The sequence below is a fragment of the Trichosurus vulpecula genome, chromosome 2 (assembly GCF_011100635.1).
Source record: "Trichosurus vulpecula isolate mTriVul1 chromosome 2, mTriVul1.pri, whole genome shotgun sequence".
Lineage (NCBI taxonomy): Eukaryota > Metazoa > Chordata > Mammalia > Diprotodontia > Phalangeridae > Trichosurus > Trichosurus vulpecula.
Window position 1 is genome coordinate 280,733,522 of NC_050574.1, and position 14,623 is coordinate 280,748,144.

Below are 14,623 nucleotides of genomic sequence, written 5' to 3' on the forward strand. Positions count from 1 at the left end.
AAGTCATTTTTTAAGCATGCAAGCATATTATATCACATGACCAACTATAATTCAGTTGTATTACTTTGGCCAAAATGATAAACCTCAGAGCGTCAAGCTTTATAATGAAAATAGATCTCTGGGACAGCCTAAGGTGAAGTTTGCTTAGGGATAGTACACTATTATCTATTTATGTAGCATCATATCAATTTCATAGGTTTTCTGGTTATTAAAAGTCATGTAAGATGCAGTATTTATGGTGGTTAATGATCAGATCTGGAGAAAATTATAAAAATCCATCTATACTGTATAATGCAGAGAACTAGACCTCATTTGTATTTATATCAGTTGCTTGATTTAATTTTTGATTAGAAAGAGGTTTTTGTTAATAAAATACAGGAATACATTATCCCTCTCTCTGCCTTCCCTCCCTTTCCTCTTCCCCTTAGGTTTTACGTTATCATTTTGTCTAATTATTAGAAATGATGAGGCCGTATGTTAGCATAAACCACAAAAAGAGGGGGGAAAGACCTTATATTTACAATTTAAAAAAACAACCTTTCCCAGTGATAACTATACTTCTATTCTTCCCAGAGACAGGATCTCTTATATGAGCTTAGAGGTGAAAAATAAGATGTCTTTTAATGCCTGAATTTCCTTCAACAGAGTGATGAATGAAGCTGGGTGATACATTTCCAATTTCTCTTTTGAAGGCAGGAAGGTAAGAAGAAAGGTACTCTCTTTGCAAAGATAAAGCAAAGATAAAGAAAGATATTTTCTTTGCAAAGCTAAAGCCTTCCCATATTCACTTTGCCCACAATATTTAATTATTAATGAACAGTTTTCTGATTAAAAACTATTTTGATCTTTTTGCTAAATCAGATCATTTTATGCTCATAAATAAGTTCATTTTGCTATTAAAGTCATACTATACTGAATGAACATTGATTTTATTACATTATTTAAGTAATGCTTGAGTTCACTCTTCTTGGAAGTAAACAATATTAAAAAAGTAAACAGATTATTTTAATGAGGCCTTTTATATTATTCCTTTTTAGCCTTCAAGGTTATGGAAGGATGAGTGGTTTCAAAGAGCAAACAGTGCATTAAATGTCTTGAAAAGTTTTCTTTCATTCAAAGTAGTATTGTTGACCTACTATTATTATTTGTTAAAGATTTTTGAGTGTTGTATAAAATACAATTTTAAAAATACTTTTAACATATGTGGTTTATTCTGAACATTATGGGTGCTAAATGACCTCTTTCTGGGGCAAGTTAAGTGCTTAATATATTTATACTGTTCTGGAATTATACAGTATGTTTTAGTGTTAACAGACACTCTCTGCAGCCTTTGACATTTTAGATCATCCTCATGTTCTGAATACTCTCTTTTCTCTAGGTTTTCATGGCACTGCTCTCTCACCTATTTCTCCTACCTAACATCTTCCTTGGCACAACATTCACTCAGGTCACACTCACTAACCTTGGTGTCCTCCAAAGTTGTTTTGGTCCCTTATTTTCTTCCCTTTATGCTATCTCACTTGGGGAAATCACCTCAGCTCTCATGGTTTCGATTATTATCTGAATTAAGATGTTCTCCAGGCCCATGTCTCTGGCCCTTCTCTCTCCTAAGCTCCAGTTCTGCATCACAAATTGTATGTGGGACATCTCAAGATGAAGGTCTTAAGTATCTCAAACTCAACAAATCCAAAATTAAAACTCTTGACCTGCACTCCTCCTTCACACACACCCAGAACTCTATTAAACTCTATTAAGTTTCTTTTGACTCAAAGTCCAACTGTATCCTCACTGTGCCCAACTCCTCTCCAACCAGGGTAAGATATATTGCAACTGGAATACTTAATATTCTTGCATTAAGAATTATATAGCATATCCCTAGCACCCAGCACATAGTAGGTACTTGATAAATTCTTGTTGCTTGACTGAAATACAAACATTTTCCTTTGTCCAAAATAAAAATCCCTGTCTCCTTGAATACCTCTCTTAATGGTGCCTTCCTATTATTTTCTGATTTTAAATATGCGCTTATTGATTGTTGCCAACATTCTCCTATTCCACATACATTGAATTCAGAGGTTGAAACTGCATCCTAAATGCAGAGTGCAGGATAAGAAAGCTAATCATGATACTCTCAAGGTGTAAAGTTGAGCCACACTGGGTACATAAAGGTGTTAAGAACATCCCTAAATCTAAATTTGTAGTCTAAATAGTCCATCACTCTTCCATTATTCATCCCACAGCAAATTTACAGTTGTTGTTCAGTCATTTCAGCCACGTCCAAATCTTCATGACCTCATTTGGGGTTTTCTTGGCAAAGAAGATATTGGAAAGGTTTACCTTTTCCTCCTCCAGTTCATTTTATAGATGAGGAAACTGAGGCAAACAGGCTTGAGTGACTTGCCCAGGATGACACAGCTAGTAAGTATCTGAGGTCAGTTTTGAACTCAGGTATACCTGATTCCAAGTCTGGTACTCCATCTACTGAGCCACCCAGACAATAGCCAATAGCAAATGTTAGTTCCCCTTCATGGCCACATCCTCACTTTCCATATGAAGTTCTCAGAAGATAAACCACAGAAAAGCCCAAGCATCTGTGCACGACACAGGCATCCCAACAAACCAATCAATACACAGAGAAAGATCTAATTTTTCACCTATTGCCAGATTCTTTCAGCTCAACCTCCCAATCCCTTGCTTAATCAGTGCCTACTGGTGGTGCCTACCTTCCTCACTCCTGCTACTTCTTCCTATACTCTCTTAATCTCTTTCCAGAATAGTCCTACTCCTTGCCCTGTTGGTCCCACTTTTTACAAGATCTTTACATTTGGTTCTGTTGATGGTCTTTTCTATTGAGAAGAAGAATGGCAGAATGGACCTGGGTTTGGAAACCACCTCAGACACTTACTATGTGACTCCAGCCATATCATTTTCCATCTATGTACCTCAGCTTCCTTATCTATAAACTTAAGGGGTAAAATAATGGCTATTAAGGTTCCTTCCAGCCCTAGAGTTACGGTCCTATTTTTGATCAAACTTCCCTAAATCATCAAGCTTTTGTGCAAGCACTCCTCTCACCTCCTCACATTAACTGAAATCTGAGTTTCCTCTTTCCCTAAATTTGCTTTCTTCAACTATTTTGATTTACTGGAAAGCAAGGCAGAGAATGCTCATTCCTATTCCACCACACCTCACTAGTATTGCTTCTTTTAAAATGCATACTAATTAATATATATATATATATATATATATATATATATATATATACTCAACAATCCAACAATCAGTCAGTCAACAAGCATTTAATAATAAGTACTTACTATGTGTCAAGCAACTGAGGGTACAAATACAAGAAAAAGGAAACAGTCCCTGGCCTTAAGGAGCTTATATCCTACTAAGGGAAGACAACACATAAAAGGTGACCTGAAAAGTGAGAGTGAGGGGATGGTGGCTAAGTCCAGAGAATGAAGGATGGCTCATCCTAGTCCAAAATGGAGGTTCCAAGAAAAATCCACAATAGGAGAAAGGGCCTGAATGATTGGAGTCAGGAGGCAGCTGAGGTACAGCAGCATAGTCTTGATGACCGATTTGAGGATCTGCAAAATGGAGGTATCAGGAAGAACCCACCAATGGAAGAAGGAGCCTGTAGTAGCAGAGTCAAGAGACAGTGGACACGCGTGATAACTAATTCCACACCATTATCTACCAGCTTCCAAGAAAATGCAGTACTTAACTCACAGTCCTTTTCTCTACCCTATTCCCTGTCATCATCCTTAATGACTTCAATACTTGCTTCAGTTACTAATGCAACACCCTATGCTCTCACCTCTTTGCCCTCCTCAGCTTCAAGATTATGCTGTGCCGCTCTGCCAACCTTAGGCACTTCTGTGTATGAAAAGGGGAATCAATCCAGCAGGAAAAGTGCTAAAATGACTTCTCCCCAGCTTTCATTCTCAGCAAATAATCTCATCTCCTACTTTAGTGGGAGTTCTCATCCAACAATTACTCCTCCAATTTATTTTCTTTTCCATTTACAAAATTGCCTTCTTGAATTTTCTTCCTGTTTCTAAATTTGTCCTTTTCTTTTCCACTCCTAACATACTTCCTATGAGGTGTTTTTAATCCTCTTCATTCCTGCAAACTATAGCCCCTCATTCTGTTAGTCATTTCCTCTTAAAAAAATACTAACAATTTTTAAAAATAAACAATTGTTTTGAAATGAATGAATCGATATGTTTTATTTTGACAGAATATCCAAACAAACTCATTGACGCAGTATATTCTCCAAGAAAACATTTTATCATTAATAGACAGGATCACAAGATCACATAGAGCTGAAGGTGAACATGGTATCCACACAGTATGACCCACTTCTTTTGCAGAAAATAAAACTGAGGTCCAGAGAAATAAAATGACTTGCTCAAAGTTATACAGGTGACAAGTGTCAGTTCCTCTGACCACATATTAAAACACTATTTTCACACAGGCATTCTGGACTGCATCCTTTAACTTTGTCAATGTAGTACTATTTTATTTGACCCGAGTTTTATTATTTCTCTAAATATTACTGTCATTGTGCATGCTGCTCTTTTGACTCTGCTTCCATTATTTTGCATTCCTTTATACAAGGTTACCTATATTTTCCTTAATTCTTCATAATTTTCACTGTTTGTGGTAGATGAATATTCAAATACACATACACATGTACACACACACATATATATATTATATATATATATATAAAGTATATATATATATATAATATATATACGCACACACACATTATAATATATTCATCCATGCCCCAATTGTTAGGCACACATATTGTTTCTAGCATTTTATTATTGCGAATGATGGTATTATGAACAACTTTTGTATGTGTAGGTTTTTTCTTTCTGTCAGTAATATCCTTGGAATACAGTCCCAGTAGAGGAATCTTTGGGTTAAAGGTTATGAACAATTTGGTAACTTTCTTCAATAATTCATATTGTTTTCCTGGTGAAACCAATTCACAACTCTACTAGCAGTGATTTAACACACCTGTCTTCCCCAAATCACTTCAAAAATGAGTTTCTCAGCTTTCAGGACCTTTGCTAGACACATGATTGTTAGTTGGTATACTAGGGTTATTTTCATTTATATTTGCTCACTATTAATTATTTTAAATGTTTTAAGTAATAGTCATTTTTACTTATTGTTTTGAAAATTATTGGTTCATGTTCTTTGACCACTTCTGAGAATGGTATTTAATCTTATTTATTTATGCCAATTTCCTGTAGATGTTGTGTATTAGCATTTCATTGGAGATTTTTTTAATGCAATGTTTTTCTCTACTCTTAGTCTTACTAAATTTGTTTTATTTTTGTAAAAGCTTTTTAATTGAATATAATTTAAGATTACTGTTATCCTCTATCATTTATCTGTTTATGAATTTACCCCATTCATAATTATGAATTATATTAACTTCTATAAATTTTTATGGTCTGATTTTTTTATACTTGGATGATCTATCCATCTAGAATTTATACCCATTCATTTTTTCAGACTAATTTCTTGTTTTCCCAGTGGTGTTTATTGAAAAAGGATTCCCTTTCCTAGTAATATGTACCTGAAATGAGAGAGTGCTAACATTAGGCCCACTTCTAGCAGAATTAAAAGAAGGCACATACATGTTGCTAATTGCCATTATCCTCTCAGTTACCATTTTTTTGTGTATTAATGACATCAGATTTTTTCTCCACATCTTGATTATCTTCCTAAGGGCAGCTGGTGGTGAAGTGCATAGAGGCCTAGACCTGGAGTCAGGAAGACCATCCTCAGACAATTACTAGCTATGTCACTCTGGGCAAGTCATTTAACTTCTGTTTGCCTTAGTTTCCTCAACTGTAAAATGAAGATAATAATAGTACCTACCTCTCAGTGTTGTGATGATCGAATGACACAATATTTCTAAAATGAGTACTTAGTACAGTGTCTGACACATAGTCAGCACTACATAAATGCTTATTCCCTTCCCCTTTCCTGTTCCTCAGAGGCCTTGAGGCACTCAGTGCATATTTTCCAAATGAAAGAAGAGTCTTGTCTTGAATAATGCAATTTTTATTAATCTGAAAATCATTTAAGTTAGAATGCAGCAGAAGGAAGTGAATTTGAGATTATAGGGAAATCAACACTATCCATTATGTAAGTTTCAAAAGATGGATAGATTAGGAAATGTTTCATCATCTATAAATTGATGGGACTGGATTACTTCATCTCTAAGATGCTTTCCGGCTCTAAAGTCAGTCATCTTATGCTTTTACTACATTATTCACCTCTGAGATAGAATCTGTTAAATTCTCCTTCATATTCAATTTAAATGGATTTCAGCTTTATAAAATATTTAAGCAGATGGGATACCTGAATGGAGTGATTTATTCTTGGATTCAGACTCTAGCCCCCAAGCTATGGCTCTGGGCACATTTAGCCTCTAGACATCCTGAACTATGCAGTCTAAAAATGAAAGGTAACCAGAAATTCAGATTTGCTGGTTGTCCTGGTAAATGTTAATATTAATAGATGCTTATCTATATTATCTCTAAGTGAATGCACTGGTGAGTTCTCTGTAAACCATACTTATAATCAATAAACATTTATTAAGTACCTACTGTGTGCCTGGCACTGTGCTAAATGCTGAAGATAGAAAAAGAGGTAAAAGACTCCCTGCCTTCAAGGAGCTTACATACATTCTAATGGGGGAGATGAATGCAAAGTAAGCTTTGTACAAGATAAGTAGAAAATAATTAAAAGAGAGAAAGCACTGGAATTAAGAGGGATTAGAGAAGGTTTCCTGTAGAAGATGAGATTTTAATTGGGACTCAAAAGAAGCCAGAGAGGTGGGAGGAGGGAAAGTATTCCAGGTATGAGGGACAATCCAAGAAAATGCCCAGAGCCTAGCGATGGAATGAATGTCTTCTTCCTGGAACAGCCAGAAGACTAGTGTCTCTTGATCTAGGACTATATTTTGGGGAGTAAGGTGTAAGAAGACTGAAATTCTAGAACTGAAACAGTACTTTATACTCCTGGGTAAGTCAGTGAACTTCTCTCACTCAAGTTTCCTCATTTGTAAGGTAGGGGAGAGAGTACTAGATAAGATACTCTCTAAAGCTTATTCGAACTCAAAATCTGTGGTCTTTTGTGCAGGGCATTATCTATATTAGTCACTGGAAATACAAAGATTAAAAACAAAACAACACCACCCCTCAAGGACCTGCTGATTCTATTGGAAAGATATGACATGTATAAAAATAAGCAAATACCAGATAATTTAAGGAGGGAAAGAATTCTCTTACAGCTAAAGGAGCAGGAATGGCTTCCTGTAGGAATGTGAGAAACACAGTTGTGGGGATTACAGGGTTTCCTGGGCAGGGCCAAACCCCTGAGGAACAACCTTGTGATGGTCCTTTAGTCTGTGGGGATCACAGGACCCCCCAGGCAGGATCAGACCCTGAGGAAGAACCATGTGATAGCCCCTTAGTACAGTTGTGGGGATCACAGGACTCCCCATGGTTGGACCTTAAGAAAGACCCAAGTGATAACCCCTAAGGAAGGCTGTGCCAACCACAGGACTCCCTGAGGAAGACCAAATGGTAGCCCCCCTGAATCTGTGGGGATCACAGGACTCCCCAAGGCAGGGTCAGGAAGTAAGCCCAAGATATGCTTCTGCAGCTCATTACTTTCCTGGTAGCATAACCTTAGGAAGATCCGTGTGATTTACCCATTCTCACCCAAAGAACTCAGGATCAGCGTGGACAGAGGAAGGCATGTATTATGCTTCTCAAGAGAGAGCAGGTGCAGGGCTCACTAGGAATACTGACTCTGATATAGAAGCAGGAGTGAGGGTAACCAGTTCCTCCACTCCTGTTTGAGTTAGAGTTAGTTTACATTCTTTACTTTTCTACATACTTTTCTTAAGTTATACAGTTTACATAGATAGGATAGTAAGGATACAGAAGTAAAAGTGAAGTTATTTAGTTCTATCTTCCTTGTCTGAGTTAGGATTAATCTACATTCTTTATTTCCCTACCTTTCCTCTTTAACATATGCAAATTATGCAGATCAGTAGGCCTGGACACTTGACCAAGACCTGATCCTTGAACTGACATGATAAGCTTGAACTGTTTCAACAGATTTAGCCTCTCTAGCTTCTCTGACACCAGGATGGCCATTGTCTTGGTAAATAAACTTTAGCTCAGCTATATGGATAGCTTCTGTGGGAGCAAAACCAGATACCATACTATCTTTTCTTACAGGAAGAACACTTAAGCTGAACCTTTAAGGAAGCCAGGGATACTGAGAGGCAGAGGTAAAGTTAAAGTGTGTTCTCAGCAAAAGTACAGAGATGAGATGTGAAGTATCGAGTTTGGCAAAGAGCTGTCATTAGGTCAGTTTAGTTGGAACCCAAAGTGCAGCAGAGTAGGTGGGAATATGACATAGGTCTAGAATGATAGGAGGGAGCTGTATTGTGGCTGACTTTAAAATGTCACATTGAAGAGTTTACATTTTATATTAGGAAAAAGACTAATAAGGATAATAAGCTCTGTATAGCACATGAATATATATTTCCTATTGAGGAGAGTTTCTGGTGGTAATTTTCTTGGACTGTTGTCCATTAGCATATTTTCTCTGCTTTGAACGCCTAGCTTAGCTCAATTCGCACCAAACATTCAAGTACCTCAATTGCCAAAATAGGCTGAACCAAGCCATTTGGTAAATCTGAGTATGTACATACCTTTTACATTTCTCAACCCCTTTCTGTCATTAGTCATGAGCAGTTTCACATGACTTCTTGGATGAAAGGGAGGAATTCCTCCCCTACCCCAACACAATAAAACACATGCGAGCATGTGTTAAGTGGGTAAGAACAAAAATCTCAAAAGTTTATCATGAAACTCTTTCAAAATAAACCACATTATCTTTAATCAGAGCTTGGCAATCGGCATATCATCTTTTTGAGAAAGAGACTGGTCAATGTGGTTGATCCCTCTAAGGCTCTAATACTTACTTAGAATCAAATCCAAAAAGCCAACTAGTAAGACAATTCAGGCTGTATAAACAAAGAGCTCTTAACTCTCATCTCTATTACCAAAGCTCACATTTAGGTCCTGCCCTGAATTCCCTTTGAAGACAATGAGTGCCTGGGAAAAAAAAAATAAATAAGGGCACTGAAAACAGAGCCAGGAGTACTCTGTTAGTATTGCCAAGTTATGTTTACCAATTTCTTCTTTCTTCTTCTAAAAGTCAAAGAGTTTGTGATTTTTTTGCAATAGTTCTGAAGACCCAATTGCCGTTAAACTAAAGAAACCAAATTAGTGAGCCGGGTTTTTAAATATTAAGCATAACTTAAAATGGAGTTTTCTCCCACCTGGATAAAATTAAGCAGTTGATAAGTGCATCTCCTGGTAAGAGAGATTTAAGGGGGGGGGGAGGAGAAACTAAACTAAACCAAATGCTTTAATTTGGAACCTAATCTCCCCCATTAGCCCAGCACATTCATATAAACTCAGCTCCAACAGTATTCTTCTCACTCAGCAGGACAAAGATGATCTTCTCAGCAGCAAGGCTTGAGCAATGCAAACAATTTCCCTTCATTTCCCCACTTCCCCCATCAGAATTCATCCAAAGAAAAAGCCAAGGGGGTGGCATTGGAATGAGAGGTTTTTGTTTTTGTTTTTTTTTCCTGCATCCAGATTGCCCTTAAGGTTACTTCATTCCCTTAAAAGAGATTATTTTAAACTTACCCTAGCCAAAAAAACACTGACACAAATTTCCGCAACAGTCAAAAGTAGCTCACTACAAAAGATTCAAGTATATTTAATTTATTCATAATTAATTTCCTGATTGGACCACATCAAAACTCTGAAACCAGCTGGCCACTTGGGGATAAAGGGCTATTGCAATTATCAGAACAAACCAAATGCCACCTTTTGTTCTTCCTCCAATCTCCTCCTTTAATGAATGTCCCTTAGTGAATGATTTTGTGTTTCCCATTTAAAAAGGATTACATAGGAAACATGACTCATGGCTGGAGCACAGAGAACTCTCCAGCATTTCATTACCTGCCAAATATAAACTAGGTTATTGTTTTTGACTCCTGCCAGGCATGCACCTTTCCCAGCTACACATCACTTCAACACGGTATGGCAGGTTAGCTCAGCCTTGGGAGCCATTCACAATCAGATTCTGTCAAATGTGTCCTTGGTCCTTCTGCAGTAGTGACTTCTGCTGTTTGGGACACCGTGGAGGAGTTTGCTGGCCACAGTATCCTTATGATAGCACTGAAGGGCTACATGCCATTACTGTTTGTGTTCTGACTGTCAAATTCCTAAAGACAGACATCTGTGGCCTCTCCTCCAGGTACAATACTGAGATGTTACAAATATGACTTTTTAGTAGCTCTTGGATACAAGAATTGCATTAGTTGCATTAGATGGAGTCATAAAAAATATTCAGTGAGGTCAGCTGGATATGGGGGTGTCACAGTTAGACTAAGATAAAAAATCACTTTGCTAACTTACAGTGTTTCCCCACTGGTATACCCTATATTAAGGTGCCATTTATAAACAGTTGATTATTATTTATTAATGTGTGAAGCGCTTTATTGCATGCTGGATAACAACTTAAATTCATGTATTAAAGATGCACATATATGGTTTAATACGATTTACGTCTCATAATATTCTTTACAACAGCTTCCCATAGCCTCATCCATTAAGCATTTATTACTAATGCATTTTATAACATACTTTATAATACATTATTTGAGCAAGTAGGTGCATTTAGCGATCATTTCATAAATAAGAATAAAGCATTTATAAATGGCACCTCAATTTAAAGTGTTACCTTCACATTACTAGATAGCCACTCACCATTCATCTCGCTTTGCAATTATTCTCCAAATGCACCACTTAATAAAACAGACACTAAGTTCCATTCCCCCTTCATCTGATTAAAAGTTTATTGAGTCATTTCCTGAATCTACTTTCAGATGTTAGAGGCTTGAAGGCATGGTGAGATTTTTGATGATACCAAACTTATATTTAATAATATTTCTGAAAAGATGAGAGCAGTCAAGAGATAACTACTTACCAGATTAGAAAGAGCTTGTTGCTTACATTCTTTGTAGAATTCTATTTTCCGATTAGAAAGGACAATCCAGGAAGTAGACCAGTTTTTCCTTTAAAAAAAAATAAAGCAAAACAAGTTTATGAATTGAAGAAGTCATATCATAATTGCGTCTCTATGTATTTTAGGTACTAGGTACAAATTTTTAAAGGAAAATTTTAACCAGTCTTTTAAGATGTTGTCTATTAAGTGCTGATCAGTATATATTCAAGGACCACACTGGTAATAGTGTCATTTAGTTTCCTTTAATTTAGTTATTTAGTTTCCTTTAATAGGAAAAATATTCTGTAATAATAAAAACTTGGGTGCTACCTACTCTCTGAAACCTTCCCTTCCCTTCTGAGTGAAAGGGACTTTTCCCTCCTCAGTCTTCTATAGTACTTTGCATTTTTATAGCACTTCGGCCACTTTATCTAACTTTATCTAACTCTTCCTTGTACCATAGTTACTGGTTTGGGTGTCTTTTCCTCCTATTATCTAGTAAGTATCTTGAAATCACATAGTATACGTTCAAAGAATGAATAAACGTATTCTTTCCTAGGGACATTTCCCTCTAAATTATAAGGTCATGCATAAGTTTAATTCTTGAATCTTCCTAAAATCTTGACTTGCTACTAGAAATATCACTTTTGTAAATGAGAAAATAGCATGACCAAGGTCTTACAGCAAGTCAATGCTAAAATAGAAACAGAAGCCTGAGACCTTACCTCTACTATTAAGTCTGCTCATTGGATAAGCATGATTCAGACTATAGGTCAGGATACAAATAAAAGACATTTTTAATAATATGTTTTAATTGTGGTAAAAGTCGAGCTTTAAGGACAGAGGTGCTGGAGAATATACTGAGTTCCACTCAAGAGGGCATACAGTGATAAGAAACAATACGTCTCTCTAAGCAATCAACAATCCCGAATTTATAGCCTAAATTATAAAAGGAGATGATTCCCAAAAGATAGCCAGCCAATCTGCCTCTTAATTTGGAACCCAAGGGTGATTTTATTCTTACAATTCATGGAATGAATCCTGAAAGAAGAAAACTTTTTGACCATTTAGTTCAACATTTCCTCCTTCTCCTCCTCAATCCTCTGCAAGTTTAGGAGGCCAACAGAGGTTAAGTAGCTTCTTAATGTCAAATATTCAGTTCTTGTCAGAGTCAGGATGAGAGATGAGTTAAGTTAGTTCCTAATCCAATGCTCTTCCTGATACATCACGGTTTTTTTTTCCCATTTTTGGATCATAAAGTGGAAGGAAGGGTTTAATTCACACAAAGAGCAAAGAAGTCTTTGGGAATTTTTTAAGGAGACCCACAGGAAAACCTACAAAATATATTTGTAATTAACTTTTACAACATTTACCTTCCATTTCCTCTTTTTTATTTGAACTTAATTGATTTGATACTGGTTCAAAAAGGGTACTTTTTTCAAAAGGAAATTTGCTCTTGAATTTTTCAAACTGTAAAATTGGGTTAAACATTCAAGAAATATCTATGTCTTGGGCATTTGTTACATACAATTTATATGAACTACATGGTCTTTGACCCACTTGAGGTCAATTTTTTTCCTGCCTCCAGATTTTTGGACTTAAAACTCCTCTTCCTGCATTAAAACTTTAATTGAGTGTCCTTTGCACGAGGTGCCATGCCGAAAGCTCAATGCACTTAATGCTATGTCTGCAGATGCCACCCACCAGCCTATCATGACTGATTGAGGGTACGCTACTTCTGCTATGTTGTGGAAGCAGCAAAATAAGCTCAGAATGGATTATCAGGATCTGAAACTAACACTCCATGGATGACTTCTATGGGGAAGTGGTGGCTTTGGTATATCGGTGGTGAGAGCTCTTACTGCTTAATTTGGCTCCTTGTTATTTATCCTTGGCTGTCTGCTTTAGACAAATCCCCTGTACATTAATATTATGTCACATGATTTGTGCTTACTTAAGCTGTGGCTTCAAATAAATGATTATGCCTTGAATACCATGGACCTGGGAGCAGCCAATGGAATGAAGGCTTTGGTGCTTTGTGACATCACAGATAGGACAGAGAGACAGACAGTCAGATAGGAAAGGATTCTTTCCAAGTTTTATTTTCTCTTCTTTTCATGGCTCTGCATTTCAAGACTGTAAGGCAACTGGCTATGTTGAGGTTTAGGAGTGCTAAGACCCCAAAATAGTGACATACCAGGTCCTGCCCAAATGAATTCAACCCAAGCTTTCTTTCAGCCAAATAAAAAGTTTATTAAAGATCTGCCATATAGGGAAGACTCTTAAGGAATTTGACCATTTGCATCGCTAATGCCAGTGGGCCAGATTGAATCTTGAGCCTTTGTAAGGAGACTAGATAGAATCTGAGCACCTTCATGGAGGCAAGATGGACTGTATATACAGAAAGACTGTGGGAGAGATCTAGGGGTGGCTAAGTAGTCTGGGGTGACTGGAGAAGCAGTCCAGGGAGGATCTTGATGGTAGTGGCCAGTAAGCTGGGATGCCTAGAGCTCAGGCACCAGGAACCAAGAGAATGAGATTTTGATAGGATCAAGAGTTAGAAGTAGCAGGAAGCAATCCAGAGGTAACAGAGATGGGGGCATAGCGATAATGAAAGGCTTATGGCTTCAAGGGAATGCCAGATCAAGTGGGAAGATTCAAGGAGAGTTCAAGAGGGTTCCCAGAGCCTGTACCCCATCAACTATTTTTAGAAATAATATTTTATGCTTCTGCATCTTTTTAACATAAACTTTTTAGTTTAAAAAATAAAGAGTTATAGCATGAGGGTTTTCTCCCTTTCACAAAGCTAGCTAAAAACATCTACATGTCAGAATTTGGCCCACATTCTTTATCTCAAGTCCCCAAATTTAAAAGATGAACATATAAGACTTTGGGGTTCACACTTTAAATTCAGTTCAAATTAAATTATTTTTAATATTTTTACTGAGCAGTTACCTGCATGACATTGCACAACTCTAGGTCATACAAGGTGGGTAAGATGAAGAAGTCTATTCTTACAAGAAACTTACAATTTAGTAGGCACAGGTAAGACAAGTACCCAAATAACTGGAGTACATAGAAGAATATCTTAAGTGCCTTAAAAGAAGTACAAAAATGCTCTGAAAATCTAGGGAAGGGATAGATCAAATCCTTTGAGGGGTATCAAGGAGAACTTCATGGAGGAGGTGACATTTGAGCCAATCTTAACAGATGGGTAGGATTTCAATTGGTAGACATCAAAGAAAGAATTCTAAGAGATGGGAATAAATACCATGAGAGCAATGAATAAGAAGTGAAGAATCCTGGGATATTCTTGGGAACAATAAATAATCCAGTATGGCTTTACAGTGGGGCACATTTGGAGAAGGAAATGGCAAACCACTCCCATATCTTTTCCAAGAAAACCCTGTATGGGGTCACAAAAAGTCAGACCTGACTGAAACAACTGAACAATGATACATTTGGGAAGGTAGTAGGATGT

At 36.9% G+C, this 14,623-nt stretch overlaps 1 protein-coding gene across 1 annotated transcript in view; it reads right to left on the bottom strand.

The window, feature by feature from the left end:
* Positions 1-14,623, bottom strand: part of ARHGAP15 (Rho GTPase activating protein 15) — an 858,653-nt gene that overhangs the window by 700,591 nt on the left and 143,439 nt on the right. Inside the window, exon 5 of the mRNA XM_036742514.1 lies at positions 11,125-11,212. Coding sequence (XP_036598409.1) covers positions 11,125-11,212 — 88 coding nt within the window. The remainder of the gene's footprint in view (positions 1-11,124; positions 11,213-14,623) is intronic.